This window comes from Cetorhinus maximus, chromosome 2, assembly GCF_964194155.1.
Source record: "Cetorhinus maximus chromosome 2, sCetMax3.hap1.1, whole genome shotgun sequence".
Taxonomy (NCBI): domain Eukaryota; kingdom Metazoa; phylum Chordata; class Chondrichthyes; order Lamniformes; family Cetorhinidae; genus Cetorhinus; species Cetorhinus maximus.
This window is the reverse complement of record NC_135880.1, coordinates 177937812-177954598: the sequence shown is the minus strand read 5'-3', so window position 1 is coordinate 177954598 and position 16787 is coordinate 177937812. Positions and strand designations below refer to the sequence as shown.

The 16787-nt window shown below is 43.8% G+C and overlaps 1 protein-coding gene across 4 annotated transcripts in view; it reads right to left on the bottom strand.

Annotated features, from left to right (window-relative positions):
* The window catches only part of tbc1d2 (TBC1 domain family, member 2), a 69329-nt gene that overhangs the window by 19544 nt on the left and 32998 nt on the right, over positions 1-16787 (bottom strand). For 2 of the 4 annotated variants that reach the window (XM_078529530.1, XM_078529548.1), the window contains exons 3-7: positions 11230-11365; positions 9039-9175; positions 4757-4956; positions 2137-2517; positions 722-832 (exon numbers count right to left, since the gene is read on the bottom strand). In XM_078529530.1, coding sequence (XP_078385656.1) covers positions 722-832; positions 2137-2517; positions 4757-4956; positions 9039-9175; positions 11230-11365 — 965 coding nt within the window. Of the gene's footprint in view, positions 1-721; positions 833-2136; positions 2518-4756; positions 4957-9038; positions 9176-11229; positions 11366-16787 lie in introns of those variants that run through there. The other 2 variants (XM_078529556.1, XM_078529539.1) reach the window with 2 other exon arrangements.

Here is a 16787-nt window from a genome sequence, read left to right as displayed (position 1 = left end):
TCTTGCTACTAACGTAGAGGACATTGATGAAACCACACAGAGTACCGTGTACAGTTTTGGTCACTTCACTTAAGGGAGTATATACTTACATTGAATGTAGTTCAGAGAAGGTTCATTAGACTGATTCCTGGAATGAGGGGTTTGTCTTATGAGGAAAGGTTGAACAGGTTGGACCTATACACACTGGAGTTGAGAAGATTGAGAGATGATCTTCTTGAAACACATAAGATTCTGAGGGACCTTGACAGGGTGGATGCTGAGAGGATGATTCCCCTTGGTGGCGGAATCTAGAAACAGGGGGCACAGTTTAAAACTAAGGAGTCTCCCATTTAAAACAGATGAGGAGGAATTTCTTCTCTCCAAGAATCGTTAGTCATTGGAATTCTCTTCCACAGAGAGCAGTGGAGGCTGGGTCATTGAACATATTCAAAACAGATTTTTAATCTACAAGGGAGTCAAGTGTTATGGGAGGGGGGCAGCAGGAAAGTGGAGTTGAGGCCACAATCAGGTCAGCCATGATATTATTGAATGACAGAGCAGGGCTGGAGGGGCCGAATGTCAAGTCCGACAGCCATTCCTCATTGCCCCTTGAGAAGGTGGTGGTGAGCTGCCTTCTTGAGCCGCTGCAGTCTGTGTGGTGAAAGTACCCCCGCAGTGCTGTTAGGGGGCTGTTCCAGTTGCAATGTATACCGTGACCTGTTCCACTCACCCACCCCCATACCTTCATAGCCAGAGCCTTCTCCCGATCAGCAGTGGCCTGCCAAAGCTTGGTGACTTGGTAAATCTCGGAGTTTAAGAACTTGTTTTGGATTTTGTAAGCTTCTTGATCATCCTGCCAAAAATAAAATCCCAAAATATTTGAAACGGGCGACTTCAAAGTAACAACGGTTTATCTTTTTTTTAAATGAAGAAATGTGGCTGTACTTTCAAACTTCAAAAATTATGGTTTCTTGAGAAAAAAAATATGATTCATAAGCCATCAGAATAAGCATTGATACAGGTACTCCAATCACTTTAAGTTTAAATATGTTCCTGCTGCTTTTTATCCTCAAACCCACAGCAGCTTTCAAACTAAACATAATCTCCTCTCAATAAACCCAGTGACTTGGGACATGTGATAGAGTGAAGCCCCCATTAGGTAAACAACAACACCAACCTGTGTATATATATATATATATATATATAAAAATTCGACACCGAGCCACATTAAGGAATAGTAGGGAAGATGGTCAAAACCTTGGTCAAAGAGGTAGGTTTTAAGGGGTGTCTTAAAGGAGGAAAATGAGGAGGAGAGGTTTGGGGGGATGGGGGGTGATTTTCAGAGTTTAGGGCCTTAGCAGCTGAAGATACAGCCACCAATGGGTGAAGCGATGTCAGTCGGGGATTCGTAAGGGATCTCGGAGGGCTGAAGGTGGTTGCAGAGTTAGGAAGGGCCAAGGCCATGGGTGGGCTTGATCACAAATTTGAAATCAGAGTTGCGCAGGAGGCCAAAATTGAAGGAACTCAGAAATCCTGGAAGACCAGAAGAGATGGCAGAGATGAGAAGGAGTGTGGACACGGCCTCTACCAATTTTACCTGATGCATCAAATGATCCGAGTCACATTTTACCTACGAATGCACAAAAGGTACATGCAACATTGGTTTACCGCTTCACCATTGGTGGCCGTGCTTTCCGCTATTTGGATCCAAAGCGCCAGAATTCCCTCTCTAAACCTCTCTCCCTTTCCTTTTATTGCATTCCTTAAAATCAACTCTTGACTAAGCTTTTGATCGCTAGATCTTTAGGTGTCAGCTTTTGGTGGATAATGGCTCCTGTGAAGTGTTTTGCAATGCTTCATGACATTAAACAATCTGAAAAGGAGAGATCGGGCCTTTCAAGAGTGAAGTTCAGAAACACTTCGACGCACAAAGTGTGGTAGAAGTTTGGAACTCTCATCCGGAAACAATTCTGGATCTATTGTTCATTTTAAATCTGATATTTAAAGGCTTTGTCAAGGGACATGGGGCAATTGTGGAGTTAGCTGGAAGATCAGCCACGATCTCATTGAATGGCAGACAGGCTCAAAGGGCTAGACGATCTTCCCGTGTCCCTACATAAGTGCCAGTTTGTGTCGTCATCAGCAATACCCAATCACCTTTAAATGTACAATTTGCTCCTCCAGTTTTCCAATGGCCTCTGTGGTGATTTTATTGTAGGTTTCTGGGAGGCAGCTTTCGTTGGCCATCTGCTGGGAGAGTTTCAGGATGACCTCCTGCTTGGCGTGGTTTTTCTCCATCAGCAGCTGAGCATGTTGCTTCATCTCCTCGGTGAGGTCCGTCTGCGTGCCCAGGCTCTGTTGCAGCTTTTGCTTCTCCTTCTCAAGCACGCAGGCCCGGTTTTCCAAGTCTCGGATCTGCCTCACTTTGTGCCGCACCAGCTCCAAGCGGGTGGACTCGTCACTGGAGAGGTACGTGTTACAAGCCCTCTTCTCCTGCTGCGCGGCCTCGAGAGCCCTGTGCAAGAGCTTGACCAGTTCCTGCCACAATAATCGGCAAACGTCAGCAAATCAACTTTCTTACTCTTGAAACAAAAAAAGACCCTTAGGCAATCTCGCAATCCCACCTCAAAAAGAAAAAAAAATATATAAAATGAAATAAACTCTGGAGAGAATGCAGAGAAAGTCTACCAGGATGACCCCAGAAATAAGGAATGTTAGTGATGGGGACAGGTTAAGAAAAATCAGTAAAATCCGGAAATGATTGGTACTGGTCTGAACTGGAGTCCCATTGTATGGTGTACAAGACCCGTTCAGACCAGTGCCAGTCATTTCCCAAGTTTTACCATTTTTTCCTTCTGGATGAGGATCTGGGATTGATCTCTGCTCAAAGGAGAAGGGCAGATGGCCATTAGTCTTTGGAATTCACTCCCTCACCGAACCACTGCTCTCTGGGAAAGAGGATTCCAAAGACTAATGACCCTCAGAGAAGAAATTCCTCCTCATCTCCATCTTAAATGGCAGACCCTTTATTTTGAAACTGTATGTCCTAGTTCTAGAATCCCCCATGAGAGGAAACATCCTCTCAGCATCTACCCAAGCCTCCTCAGAATCTTATATGTGTCAAATCACTTAGTGCAATGTGAGTAATAGGAGCAGAAGTGAGCCTGTCCCTCGAGCCTGCTCTGCCTTTCGCTAATGACCAATCTTCCACCACAGTTCCCCTTTGGCAATTGCCACATCTCTCAAAAGCTATGAGTCTCAGTCTTGAACATACTCTGCAGTTGAGCAGACTTCTTAAACAGGACACATGACAGAAAACTCACTGCGGTGTTTCATGGTGCTGTGATGCAATGCCGTAGGAAATGATGTGGTTTCAATATTGTCACCATTTCCATCTTATTTTAGAGATATAATGCGTTGGATAGAAGGTGATGATGTTGTGCAATTTGAGCCATGGGTTTGTATAAAACACCCACTTGGACAAAGGGGAGATGGTGACATAGTGGTAATTACAATGGACTAGTTGTCCAGAGGCCCAGGCTAATGCTTTGGGGATATGGCAGCCGGTGGAATTTAAATTCAATTAATAAATCTGGAATATAAGGCTATTCTCAGTAATGGTGACCATAACGGCTGGTTATCATTTATTGTAAAAACCCATCTGGTTCACTAACGTCCTTTAGGGAAGGAAATCTGCCGTCCTTACCCAGACTACATGTGACTCCAGACCCACAGCTATGTGGTTGACTCTTAAATGCCCTCTGAAATGGCCTAGCAAGCTGCTCAGTTCAAGGGCAATTAGGGATAGGTAACAAATACTGGCCTTGCCAGTGACACCCACATCCCATGAAAGGAGAAAGAAAAGGAAAGAGACAAGAATTATTCCAACAGGAACTTATGGCTACAATTATACAAGGGAAGAAGGATTTGCACCTTGGAACATCTGGAAGTGCATGGATCACAGCTGACGTTCTGGCGGTGGGGTACGGTAGCCCAGTGATTACGGGACAAAAGCAGCATCAGCTGAAATTCCAGCATGAGAAACATTCCCTTTATGTACTACGTGGCTGACATCAGTCATTGCTCAGTGGGTAGCACTCTCTCCCCTCTGAACCTGGAGGTTGTGGGTTCGAGTCCCGCCCCAGAGACTTGAACACAAAACACAGGCTGACACTCCCAGTGCAGTACCAAGGGAGTGCTTCACCATCAGAGGTGCTGGCTTTCACTTGAGATGTCAAACTGTGGCCCCACCCACCCTCTCAGGTGGACATAAAAGATCCCATGGATGTAATTTTGAAGAAGAATCAATGTACTCTCCCTGCTCTCCTGAGACCAATATTTATCCTTAGCCAACGTCACTAAAGCAGAAGATCTGGTCATTATCTCACTGCATTTTGTGGGAACTGGCTGAGAGCAAATTGGCTCCTCATTATCTAAAGCAGCTACATTTTTAAAATTGTCAGTAATGTGCTTTTGGGAGTCTACATAAATGCCAGTTCTTTCCTTCAATGTCCTTGGAGGGCCTGACAAACCATCCAAAGTGAAGAGAAAAAAATTGCAGTGATATAGGGAAAAGGAAGAGACAGCGGGACTGACTGGATTACTCTTCAAAGGAGCCGACACAGTCTTGATGGGCCAAATGGCCTCCTTCCGTACCATCCTGGTCAATGATTCTATAACCCTTTAGAAATACAAGTCAGATGCTTTTTGCTGTGACTTCAGTAACCTTGTACTAAGTGCTGCCATTACGGGAGTTAACAAGAGTAGGTTGCCTTACCCTCTGTGCATTAAGCTCATTGGTGAGTCCCAGGACATCGTTATGTAACCTGGTGGCCTTGTCAGGGGCAATCTCATCTTTCGCAGTGTCCTTCCCCGGAGTCATTGGACTGCTATTCTGTCGAATGGTCAGCGACTTCAAACTGCCCCCTGAACACTTTTGAAATGGAGTGTTCTGTTCTTCCTGCTGTGTGTCCTTAACTAAAAGAAAAGGCAAACACGAGCCCATTACACATTACTGTACACACTGGAGGGCAACTCAGTAAGGTCACAGTTCCAATGTTTGTTTGATGCAGTTGGGGAATTCTAACCTTCAGCCTCGCATGGGGAGTACATTTAAAACCACCATCACTGGGTTGACCTCCATTTCAGAGGAAAATCAGGAATTTCCCACCCATCTTTTCATAGCAGGCATACCAGTATTTTTATAGGATGATACAGCACAGAGGAAGGCTATTAGGCCCATTGAACTCATGCTGGCTCTTTGAAAGAGCTTCCTCATCTGTAGTCCTGCCCCCACCCCCCCAAAAAAAGCTGAAGGAGTAAATACTCTTGTCTCTGATTCAGAAGTTTGTGGGTTCAAGTCCCATTCCAAGGACATGAGCACAAAATCCAGGTGAACACTCCAGGTGCAGTGCCGAAGGTGTGCTGCACTGTTGGAGGCGCTGTTTTTCAGGTGAGATTTTAAACCCTCTCAAGCGGAGGTAAAAGATCACGCGGCACTTTTTGAAGAAGAGCAGGAGAGTTTTCACCGGGTGTCTAGCTGACATTCATTCCCTCAATCAACATCTAAAACAAATTTATCATGCAGCTGTTTGTGGAATCAAGCTGTGTGCAAATGGGCAGCCATGTTTTTACACTACAACTGTGACCATACTGCAAAAGTATTTAATTGGCTGTCAAGCGCTTTGGGATGTCCTGACGTCATGAAAGGTGCTACCTAAATGCCAGTCCTTCTTTTCTTTTCCTACCAATCTAAAAAACTAGCAAACGTTTGAGTGGAGAAAGTTAAAGTCCTGTTTAACCTCAATCAAGTGTTAACTGTGACACAGAATCACTTAATTGCTAACAAAATGCGCATCTCCAGCGTGGGCCAAGGAGGAGCTAAAAAAAAATCAATATTTAATAGAAACACCGTTGAAGTTTTATTTTACACTCAGAATAACAGAATTGCGAGTAACCTTTGATAATGGGCATTTTTTTTTTCTGAAGTCCCGCTGTCACAGAAACATAAAAGGAGAACCCACCACTTAATAACTCAATAGGGTGGAATTCAAACATCAGTTTTAAAATGCAAGTTGCTGGCAGAGGTTTTTCTTTGCTTGGTCGTTTTCCCAAATATTTCAGAAAGCACTTGAACGTGACAAGCCAATTTTTCACAGCAAAGCTTAATCCCTTCTTTGCTCAGAGCTAATCCCCTGCTTCTCTTTCCAGACATGGAGCAGATTTGTTTTGTCCGCTATTCGATAAATTAGACCAGAGGGAAGACCAGAGGAAATGGTGTATTGTTACCACACTGCCCTGGATCATTGGTGAACACTTCTTTGTGTAGCAGAGCAATATAAAAGATGTTATGATTGCCAGGGATATGAGGGGAGCGGAGTGATTCACAGACCACGGGATGTTATGTTCCAAGGTGAATTTACTCTCTTATTGAAAAGACCAACGTGAACTAGACACCCCCACCTACTGCCAAGAAAGTTAGATATGCAGAAACTAGCATCCACAGAGCATTGCGAGTGAACAGTTCAGGCTCAGGCTTAAGAACCAGCTGTCCTCCGAAGAAATCCCAAGTGATGATGTTGAAGTGGCTTGGTCAACCTCCCAATCGATGATCACGGAAGCTGCCAACCATGAGGGAGGCAAGTCAAGATTAAGATTCACAGGGGCCTTGAAGGCGAACCTTAGGAAACGTTGCATGCCTACCATGGACAGGGAGAAAGATGCACATGGAAGAACTAGCTAGTGGGTCAATCTCAGGCAGTGGTGTTGCTTCTTTCAGACAGCAAGGAATACAGGCAGCTACGGACAAACAGCAAGCTAGAAAGACCAGGCAGTCCCAACAACATCAGACAATTCATCCTTTCTCACGCTGCAATCAGGTGCCATAGCCACGGTCAAAAGCACAGTGGTGACTCCACGCACTCAAGAAATGGCCAATGTTAATAACGAAGGGAAGCCAATGAGAGCAGCCAGAGGATCCACAAATTAGAGGACACAGATTTATGGTAATTGGCAGAAGAACCAGAGGGGAAACTTTTTACACATTATGTTACGATGAGTTTGAACGCTCTGCTTGAGAGGGCAGTGGAAGCAAATTTAGTAGTAATTTTCCAAAAGAGAATTGCATTAATACTTGGAGAAAAATAAATTTGCAGGACCATGAAGAGAGGGCAGGGGACTAAGACTAATTGGATAACTCTTTCAAAGAGTTGGCACATGGACAAGAGGTGCTGGTAGCATATTGGCTATCTTACTGGACTCATAATCCAGAAGCCTTGATTAATGCTCTAGTGACAGAAGTTCAAATCCCACCACAGCAGCTGAGAATTTAAAAATCAATCAATTAATAAATCAGGAATAAAAAATGCTGTTCACATTAATAATCATCATGAAACTACCAGATTGTTGTAAAAACCTATCATGGGGGAAAATTGGCTGTTCTTACCCAGTCTGAGCCTTCACATGACTCCAGACCCACAGCAATGTGCTTAATTCTGAAATGTCAAAGCAAGCCATTCCTTTTTTTTTATTCTTTCATGGGATGTGAACATCGCTGGCAGGGTCAATATTTGTTGCCCATCCCTAATTGCCCTTGAGAAGGTGGTGGTGAGCTGCCTTCTTGAACTGCTGCAGTCCATGTGGTGTAGGTCCACCCACAGTGCTGTTAGGGAGGGAGTTCCAGGATTTTGACCCAGCGACAGTGCAGGAATGGTGATATAGTTCTGCGATGAACTTGATGTACCGTACAGGTTTCTCACTTGAAACAGATAACTTTATTACAGAGTTCTTTTAGAAGCTACATGCTCGATCCAGTCCACGACTAGAAAGCTCCGTCCCCAGGGTTACCCACACTTAGGGCTCGTTTGTTAGAACAATCATGTGACCCCTAAAGGCAGTAGGAAAGGTTATACCTTCAATCACTACAAGTTCCAAGTCAGGATGGTGAGTTACTTGGAGGGGAACCTCCAGGTGGTGGTGTTCCCCTTTGCCTGCTGCCCTTGTCCTTCTAGATGGTAGCAGTCATAGTTTGGAAGGTGCCTTGCTGAGTTGCTGCAGTGCATCTTGTAGATGGTACACACTGCTGCTACTGTGCATTGGTGGTGGAGAGAGTGAATGTTGAAGTTGGCAGACGCGGTGCTGATTAAGCGGACTGCTTTGTCCTGGATGCTATCGAGCTTCTTGAATGTTATTGGAGCTGCACTCAATCAGGTAAGCGGAGAGTATTCCATCACAATCCTGGCTTGTGCTTTGTAGATGACAGGCAGGCTTTGGGGAATCAGGGGGTGAGTTAGTACCTGTTGTAGGTGGCTCATCATCACCTGCTCAAGGGAAATGAACATGGGCCCTGCCAGCGCTACTCACAGCCCATGACAAATAAAATACAATGGGTCAAATGGCCTCCTTCTGGACTGTATCATTCCATGATTTTAGTGGGGGGGAGAAAAGGTTGTACAGGAACTATCGACAAAAGTCCAATTATGATTTTATAGTGCTTGATAAATTATCAATAAAACAAGAAGTCTCAACCTAGACAATAAAGGCAAATGATTCATTGTGTAAACTGCTAGTATTCACAGACTTTGGAAAACAGAATCTGCAGGAGACCCATCAGAAGATCCTGGTCCCGGAGTCCAATATTTCAGTCATAAGCCTGTTCTTATGCCAGGTTTGGCCTCAGGACCTTAGTGGTCTAGCGACAGTGACGCTCAAGCAAATTATTAATTTTTAGTCTAAAGGTTAAGTTAATGTTTTCAGCCTTAACACTTTGCAAATCTGTTTCCTGGTGAGTGTATTTTTTAACTATCTATATAAGAAGCACAAGCTCGTAGTGATATGTTGTTCATAAATGGGTACTTTCCAGGAATATTCCTTCCAAAAGACGTGGTACATGCCATCTGCAGCCCATATTGAACCAGTTAAAAAAGCAAATAAAGACAGATAAATCAATCAGTCACAAATGACTGCCATCCCCTGGGGCGAGGAGCTCAGCCAGTTTTGGAAATATAAACGGATTAATTTTTGTCTGGAAGAGCGCCTGCTGTGTGCATCCAAGGTCCCACCTGATAGATCTCCTTTGGTCTGGGATAGATCTTCAGCCATCTCATTAGGTCCCTGGCTGACTTCCTCAAAACATGTCCTATTTTCCCTGAACGGCTTGCTTCCGGAGAACTGAAAGACGGCTTTAGAACCAAAATTTCTGTTTTGGGGAAGGGAACAAACAAACAACAACAAAAAAAAACCCACAATGTAGTGGTGATTAGTGTAAACAAACCTTCAGTGAGTGAAGGGCAGTGCAGCAGATCCACTACCTAACAAAAACAGGATTAAAAATACAGCATGAAGTGAATCTGATCTTAGGACCTATCAAAGGCACACATTGTTAAAACAAACTGCAAGTAGAGTCACAAGGCCATTTGTGATGTGTGTGTGTGTGTGTGTTGTAAGCTGTTTTTGTGACAATTCTGCACAAGTTTAAAATACCTTAAAACATTTCCAAGTTTGAGTTCAGTGTCATCATATTCTATTGGCGCTAAACTTGCTTAGGGATTTTCCACTTTAGATAGGAGCATCACAAAACCATGCTCAAAATAATTACAGCACAAAAAACAGGGCATTTGGCCCAGCTGGTTTATGCTTCACACGAACCTCCTCCCTCCTTACTTTATCTCACCCCATCAGCGTAACCTTCTATTCCTTTCTCCCCCCATGTGTTCATCGAGCTGTCCCCTTTAAATGTATTTGTGGTATTCACCTCAACCACTCCCTGTGGTAGCGAGTTCCACATTCTCACCATTCTTTGGGTAGAGAAGCTTCTTCTGAATTCCCGATTGGATTTATTAGTGACTGTAATGCACATGGGTCGTGCAGGGTTGGGGGAAGAAAAATAAAGCAACAAGTTTCCCACTCCAGCCCCTAACACAGTAACACCTTCTTGAACATTCATGTAGGCACACATCGGGTCACGATAGCACGTTGGTTACGTTATAGGATTAGTAATCCAGAGACGCAAATTCAAATCCCAACACGGCAGCTGAGGAATTTGAACTCACATAAATCAAGTAACTGCCAGATTGTTGTTAAAAGGCCATTCTGGTTCACAAACATCCTTTAGGAGAGGAAGTCTGCCATCCTTAAGTGGTCTGGCCTATATCTGACTGCAGATCCAATGTGGCTGACCCTTAACTGCCTCTGAATTGGCCTAGAGAGCCACTCAGTTGTCAAGGCGGCTTCTCAAAGACAAGGGGGAAATGTCAGTCTTGTCACATCCTGTGAATGCAGGATCAGCTCAACTGATCCATAATCTGCCTCACACAGCTGACTAGCTTGCCAGTACTTGCTAATGCCTAGACCTACTTGAGTAATGAAGTCAAGAGCCATTGCAAATATTTGAACTGTAGGTCAATACTTGCAAGAGGGGGGCAGGGGGTGATAAACATTTTTGATGAAGGTGTTGCCCCTGTGAATGATAAAATGTCCAGTGGGAGTCAATGAAATAAATATCAAATGACATATTCATAATTCAGCCCAAAAAGGAGGCTATTTGGCCCATTGTGCCTCTTCTGACTCTTTGAAAGTGCTATCCAGTTCGTCACACTCCACAAATGCTCTTTCCCCACAGCCCTGCCAATTATCCCTTGTCAAGTGTTTATTTGGACTCTCTTTTCACAGAATCACAGAATTGTTACAGCGCAGGAGGAGGCCATTTGGCCCATCGTGTCTGGGCCAGCTCTCCGAATGAGTGATTCACCCAGTGCTATTCCCCTGCCTTCTCCCTGTAACCCTGCACATTCTTCCTTTTCAGATAATAATCCAATCCCCTCCTGAATGCCTCAATTGAACCTGCTTCCGCCACACTCTCAGGCAGCGCATTCCAGATCCTAACCGCTCGCTGCGTGAAAAAGTTTCTCCTCGTGCCTCCATTACTTCTTTTATCAATTACCTTAAATCTGTGCCCGCTGGTTCTCAATCCGTCCACCAGTGGGAATGGTTTTTCTTCTGTCCAGATTCCTCCTTATTTTGAATACCTCTATCAAATCTCCTCTCAACCTTTTCTCCAAGGAAAACAATCCCAAACTCCCCAATCTATCCACGTAACTGAAGTTCCTCAGCCCTGGAACCATTCCCTTTTTGAAAGTTACTGCTGAGTCTGCTTCCCCTGACTTTCAGGCAGCGCATTCCAGATCACAACACAACTCGCTGTGTACTCTTCTCATTCCCCTATCAAAAAGTATCGTGACAGCAAATACTCACTGGATTTCTGTCCCCAGGTGCTTGAGCGAGATGTTATGCAAGGTGGTTGGCTGCAGTGCGACTGGCAGAGAAGCTGCCTCCACTCCGACGAGACCAGTGGGTGTTTTCACGGGGTCCAAGAATTCGTCCGCTTCCTCTGAGGAAAGTGAGAACGTTTTGTTTCCCCCTCATTAATAACGTGTAAGAGTGACCCGCTTGTCAGCAGTGCCGACCATTCCCAACATATGCTCGCTGAAATAAAAACAGAAAATGCTGGGAAAACTCAGCAGGTCTGACAGCATCTGACCCGCTGAGCTTTTCCAGCATTTTGTGTTTTTATTTCAGATTTCCAGCAGCCGCGGTGTTTTGCTTATATACTTGCTGAAACTTAGCTTCCTGCTGCCATTTTTCAAGCAAAGTTTTCCACATTATTTCATAACCCAAACCACACAAAGGACCAAGGCAAGAATTTTACCCCTCCAACAATGACTGCATAATCGCCTTAAAATCAATGTGTAGCTTGTGACCCGTCAACTTTTGTTAATGCGCACTCATGAAGAACAATGTTACGTAGGATATACAGTACCAAATCAGGCCACTCGGCCCAATCTGTCTGTACTAGTGTTTGTGTTCCACTCGAGCCTCCTCCCATCTTTTCTCATCTAAATCGACCATTGTAACCCTCTATTCCACCCCCTAAACGCATCTATGCTATTCACTTCAACCACTCCTTGTAGGAGCAAGTTCCACATTCTCACCACTCTCTGGATAAAGACATTTCTCCTGAATTCCCTATTGGATTTCTTGGTGACTATCTGACATTGATGGCCTCTGGGTTATGCTCTTCCCCACAAAAGGAAACGTTCTCTTTGTATCCACTCTGTCGAAACCTTTCAGAATTTTAAAGACTTCGATTAGGTCATCTGTCAGCCTTCTATTTTCAAGAGAAAAAAATAGAGACCCAGCCTGTCGATCCTTTCCTCATGCATTTGCCCACACATTTCTGGTATTATCCTCGTAAATCTTCTCTGCATCCTCTGCCAGTGTCTTTCTATCCTTTTCATAACTAGAGCTGCACAGAATGTGGTCTAACCAAGGTTCGATACAGGGCTAGTATAACTTCCATACTTTCCAGTTCTATCCTTCTAGAAATAGAACCCAATGCTTGGTTTGCTTATTTTTAATGGCCTTGCTACAGCACAACTGCTAGCGATTGATGTATTTGTATTCCTCCACCCCACCTAGACTCGCACCCTCTGTGGTAATGTGATGTGTAATATACCTTTAAGAAGAATGTTATAATGGAAGATCACAAGATCTTAGTATCCAATAGCAGAGTAGCGCGGGCTACCTCTGTCGTTAATAGTCTGGAGTCAGTAGTTAGTAGTAGCAGCAGTAGTGTAGGGATAGAGTTGGAAGAGTAAGCACATGTTTAGTTGCTGCTGAGTACTCTTGTAAATACACACAGAGTTTCTACCTATGAAGTGTCTGCTACTCAACTCGATCATTATTACCAAATCGGCCACCCCTTACAACAAGCATGCAAACAGGATCCAACAAACTGGCAACAAGGGTTGAACAAGTTAAAAAGAAGCAAGCAAGAAAAACGAAATCAGCACTGGACCTCGCACAGCAATTGTAAGCAGAAGTTCCGTTCAAATCGTCAAAGTAGCTCCCTCAGCATGCCGCAATTCGGAAGAATTGATCCTTTCGATCCAGCAATGGGCAATTGGTCCCACTATATTGAGCATCTGTCATTGTTTTTCCAAGCAAATGAGATTACGGATGAAGAGAAGAGGCGGGCGATCCTCTTAAGTACATATGGGAATAAGACTTATGGCTTGATTCGAAGATTGATGGCACCCAGTGCCCCAGACTCGAGAAAATTTGATGAATTAGTGGACCTGGTGAAGGGCCATTACCAACCTAAACCCTCAGTAATGATACAAAGGTTCAAGTTTAATTCAAGAATTAGAGCCCCAGGGGAGACAGTTACAAGCGATGTGGCAAGCTTTAAGCAATTAACGGAGCATTGTGAGTTTGGTACATCCTTAAACGATATGCTTAGAGATCAGTGTGAGGTGTGAAAGAGGACACGATTCAAAAGCGATTGTAATCCGTAACAAATTTGGATTTTAAGAAGGCACGAGAGATTGCACTGACAATGGAAAGTGCAGTTAGAGATTCGAAAGGGATAAAGGGAGCGCAAAATGCTGCCGCCCTCCATATCACGCGGGAAGTCCCAGCCAAAAAGGGCACGAAAATGCAATACTCAACTTAGAGTCAGGAAACAGCCCCCGTTTGCAGGAAAATGAGAAAAAACGACTCAGCAGCAAAAATAAGGAGCAAAATCAATAGAGGTGGAAATAAACAATCTTTTAACAATTGACACTTTAAAAAAATAGAATGTTTGTATTGTCATAAAAATGGTCACATAATGAGACAGTGTAAGGAAAGAGTCAAACAGACTTTTAAACAAAAGATAAAACCAGTGAGATGTAGAAGAGCCCGAAGCAACAGATTCAGATATTTATTCATTGTATAACTTGAAGGTTGGTAGAACAGAACCAATTTATGTAACAGTGAGAGTGAATGGTAGACGTGTTTGAATGGAATTGGACACAGGAGCTTCCAGTAACTGGGGAACATACCTTCAAATATCTGAGCAATGGGGAACATCATTTAAATTTGGAAGAAAAAACTGCCCAATTAAAAACATACATGGGCGAAGACATCCAAGCCAAAGGCATAAGTAGTGTAATTGTTAATTATGGGAGCCAATTGGTAAAGCTACCCTTGATGGTAGTGGCAGGCGAGGGACCAAACCTCCTAGGGCAAAATTGGCTAAAAGAGATCAAGTTGGAATGGGCTGAAATTTTCCAGTTGAGAGCAAGTGGGTTACCAGAACTAGTTCAAAAGTACGCCACAGTCTTCAGGGGCGAACTTGGGAAGACCCAGGGACTGCAGGCATAAATTCATGTGGATCCAAAGGCCATCCCCCAATTCATGAAGGACAGACCAGTACCTTATGCATTGAAAGAAAAGGTCAACATCGAATTGGACAGACTAGAAAAGCTGGGCGTTATACAACCTGTGCAGCTCTCAGAATGGGCAGCGCCCATAGAGTTCTTAAGCCCAACCAGAGCATCCGAATTTGTGGAGACTACAAATTGACGGTTAATAAAGTCGTTAAGCGAGACAGATACCTCATACCAAATATCGAAGACCTGTATGCCAAACTGGAAGGCAGAACATACACGAAGCTTGGTATGAGTCATTCATATCAACAATTAGAGTTAGATAATGCCTCCCGGGAATTCATCACAATTAATATCCAGAAAGGGCTGTACCAATATATTCGATTGCCTTTTGGCATCTCCTCAGCTTGCACCATCCTCCAGAGAACAATGGAAAGTTTACTGCAGGGACTGCCCCAGGCTGTAGTCTATTTAGATGATGTTTTGGTGACAGGGTTCACTGAAAAAGAGCGCATGGCAAACTTTGAAGAAGTCTTAAAATGTTTCTTGCAAGCTGGAGTGTGTTTAAAAAAAAGAAAAGTGCACATTCCAGGCAAGGGAGGTAATCTATTTGGGTCACCGGGTAGATTTACCTGGTTGAGTAGAATGTGAGAGCCATAAGAGAGCCACCTGCGCCAAAGAACACCTCAGAACTCAAATCATTCCTAGGAGTGATCAATCATTATTGACTGTTCTTACCAAATTTGTCTACAAAACTCTTTTCCATTATAGAACCACCCGTCGCACACAACAACAGGTATCACACCTGAGGAATTATTGGTGAAATGCCGTCTCAGGATGAGATTGAGCTTAATAATGCCAAATTTAGGGAAGGTGGAGAGGAGTAAGGAAAGTCAGAAAACCAAACATGACTGGCATAGTCATGAGAGGAAATTTACCATGGGAGAAACAGTATATGTGAAGAAATTTGGAGAAGGACCAACATGGTTACCAGGTGAAATAAGTGCAGTGACTGGACCTCTATCTTACCAAGTGGAGGTGGAAGGCCGAGTCATATGGATACATGTGGATCATCTAAGGAAAAGAGAAACTATGCACCAAGAGATGATTCCACCAGTGTTCGCGACCAGGTCAGCGTTTCCTGTTGAGAGAACTGAGCCCAGTTCAGACATGTCTGTTGGTCCTTCCAGAGCGGAGGATACAGATCTGCAAGTGCCCACCAAAGCACCTGATGTTCAGACACCTCCAGAAAAAGAAGTTCCTGACAAGGCATCTGAAGTTGTAGAGCTGAGACGTTCTACAAGCACAAGGAAACTCCCAGAAAGACTGAATTTATAAATTACTTATCAGTGTAAATATTTTACTATGTTGAGAAGACTGTAATTGTAAAAATAAAATATATTTCTGAGTAAAGGGGGAGGAATGTGGTAATCTGATGTGTAATGTACCTTTAAGAAAAATGTTATAATGGAAGATCATATGATCTTAGTATCCAACAGCAGAGGAGTGCAGGCTTCCTCTGTAGTTAATAAGTCTGTAGTCAGTAGCAGCAGTAGTGTAGAGATAGAGTTTGAAGTGTAAGCACATGTTTAGTTGCTGCTGAGTATCTTTGTAAATAGACAGAGTTTCTACTTATGAAGTGTCTGCTATTCAACTCGATCATTATTACCAAATCGGCCACCCCTTACAACAAGCGTGCGAACAGGATCCAACAAACTGGTGACTAGGATCCAATACCCTCCAAGTAATAAGTGACATCTCTATTCTTCCTACCAAACTGTACTACCTCATGTTTATCTGTGTTGAACTTCATTGGCTAATTATTTGCCCATTCTGCAAGTTTATTAATGTCCTCCTGTAATGTGTTGCAGTCCTCTTCAGTACTGACTATCCTCCCCAATTTGGTGTCATCCGTAAATTTAGAAATGTCCTGGGTACTTGGGGGATGGAGACGATATTCTAGTGTGCTACCATTAGGGTCACTGTAGACACTGCTTCTGAACATCCGCGTACAGGGGTCATTCCAGTGGGTAGGTTGATACCCAATGTATATTTTTTAAAATCTTGCATTTATATAGCATCTTTCACAACCTCAGTGTATTGCAAAGCACTTTACAGCCAATAAATTAATGCATAGTATTTATAACCCAGAAACAGGCTGTTCAGCCCAACAGCTTCATGCCAGTGTTTATGCCACACACAAGCCCACTTTTGAAGTGTAGTCACCATTGTAATGTAGGAAACACTGCAGCCAATTTGCACACAGTAAGATCCCACAAGCAGTAACATGGTGATGATCACAGATAATCTGGTTTGGTGATTTTGGTTGAGGGAGAAATATTGGCCCCAGGACACCGGGGAAAACTCCCCTGCACTTCTTCAAAAAAAATGGCCATGGGAGCTTTCGCATCCACCTGACAAAGCAGACAGGGCCTCGGTTTAACATTTCATCTAAAAGCTGGCACCTCTAACAGTGCAGCACACTCTCAGTATGACACTGGAGTGTCAGGTTAGACTTTGGGGTCACATCTGAAATGCGTCTTGAACCCACAACTTCGAACTCAGGGGCAAGAGTGTTACCCAGTGAGCCATAGCTGGTAG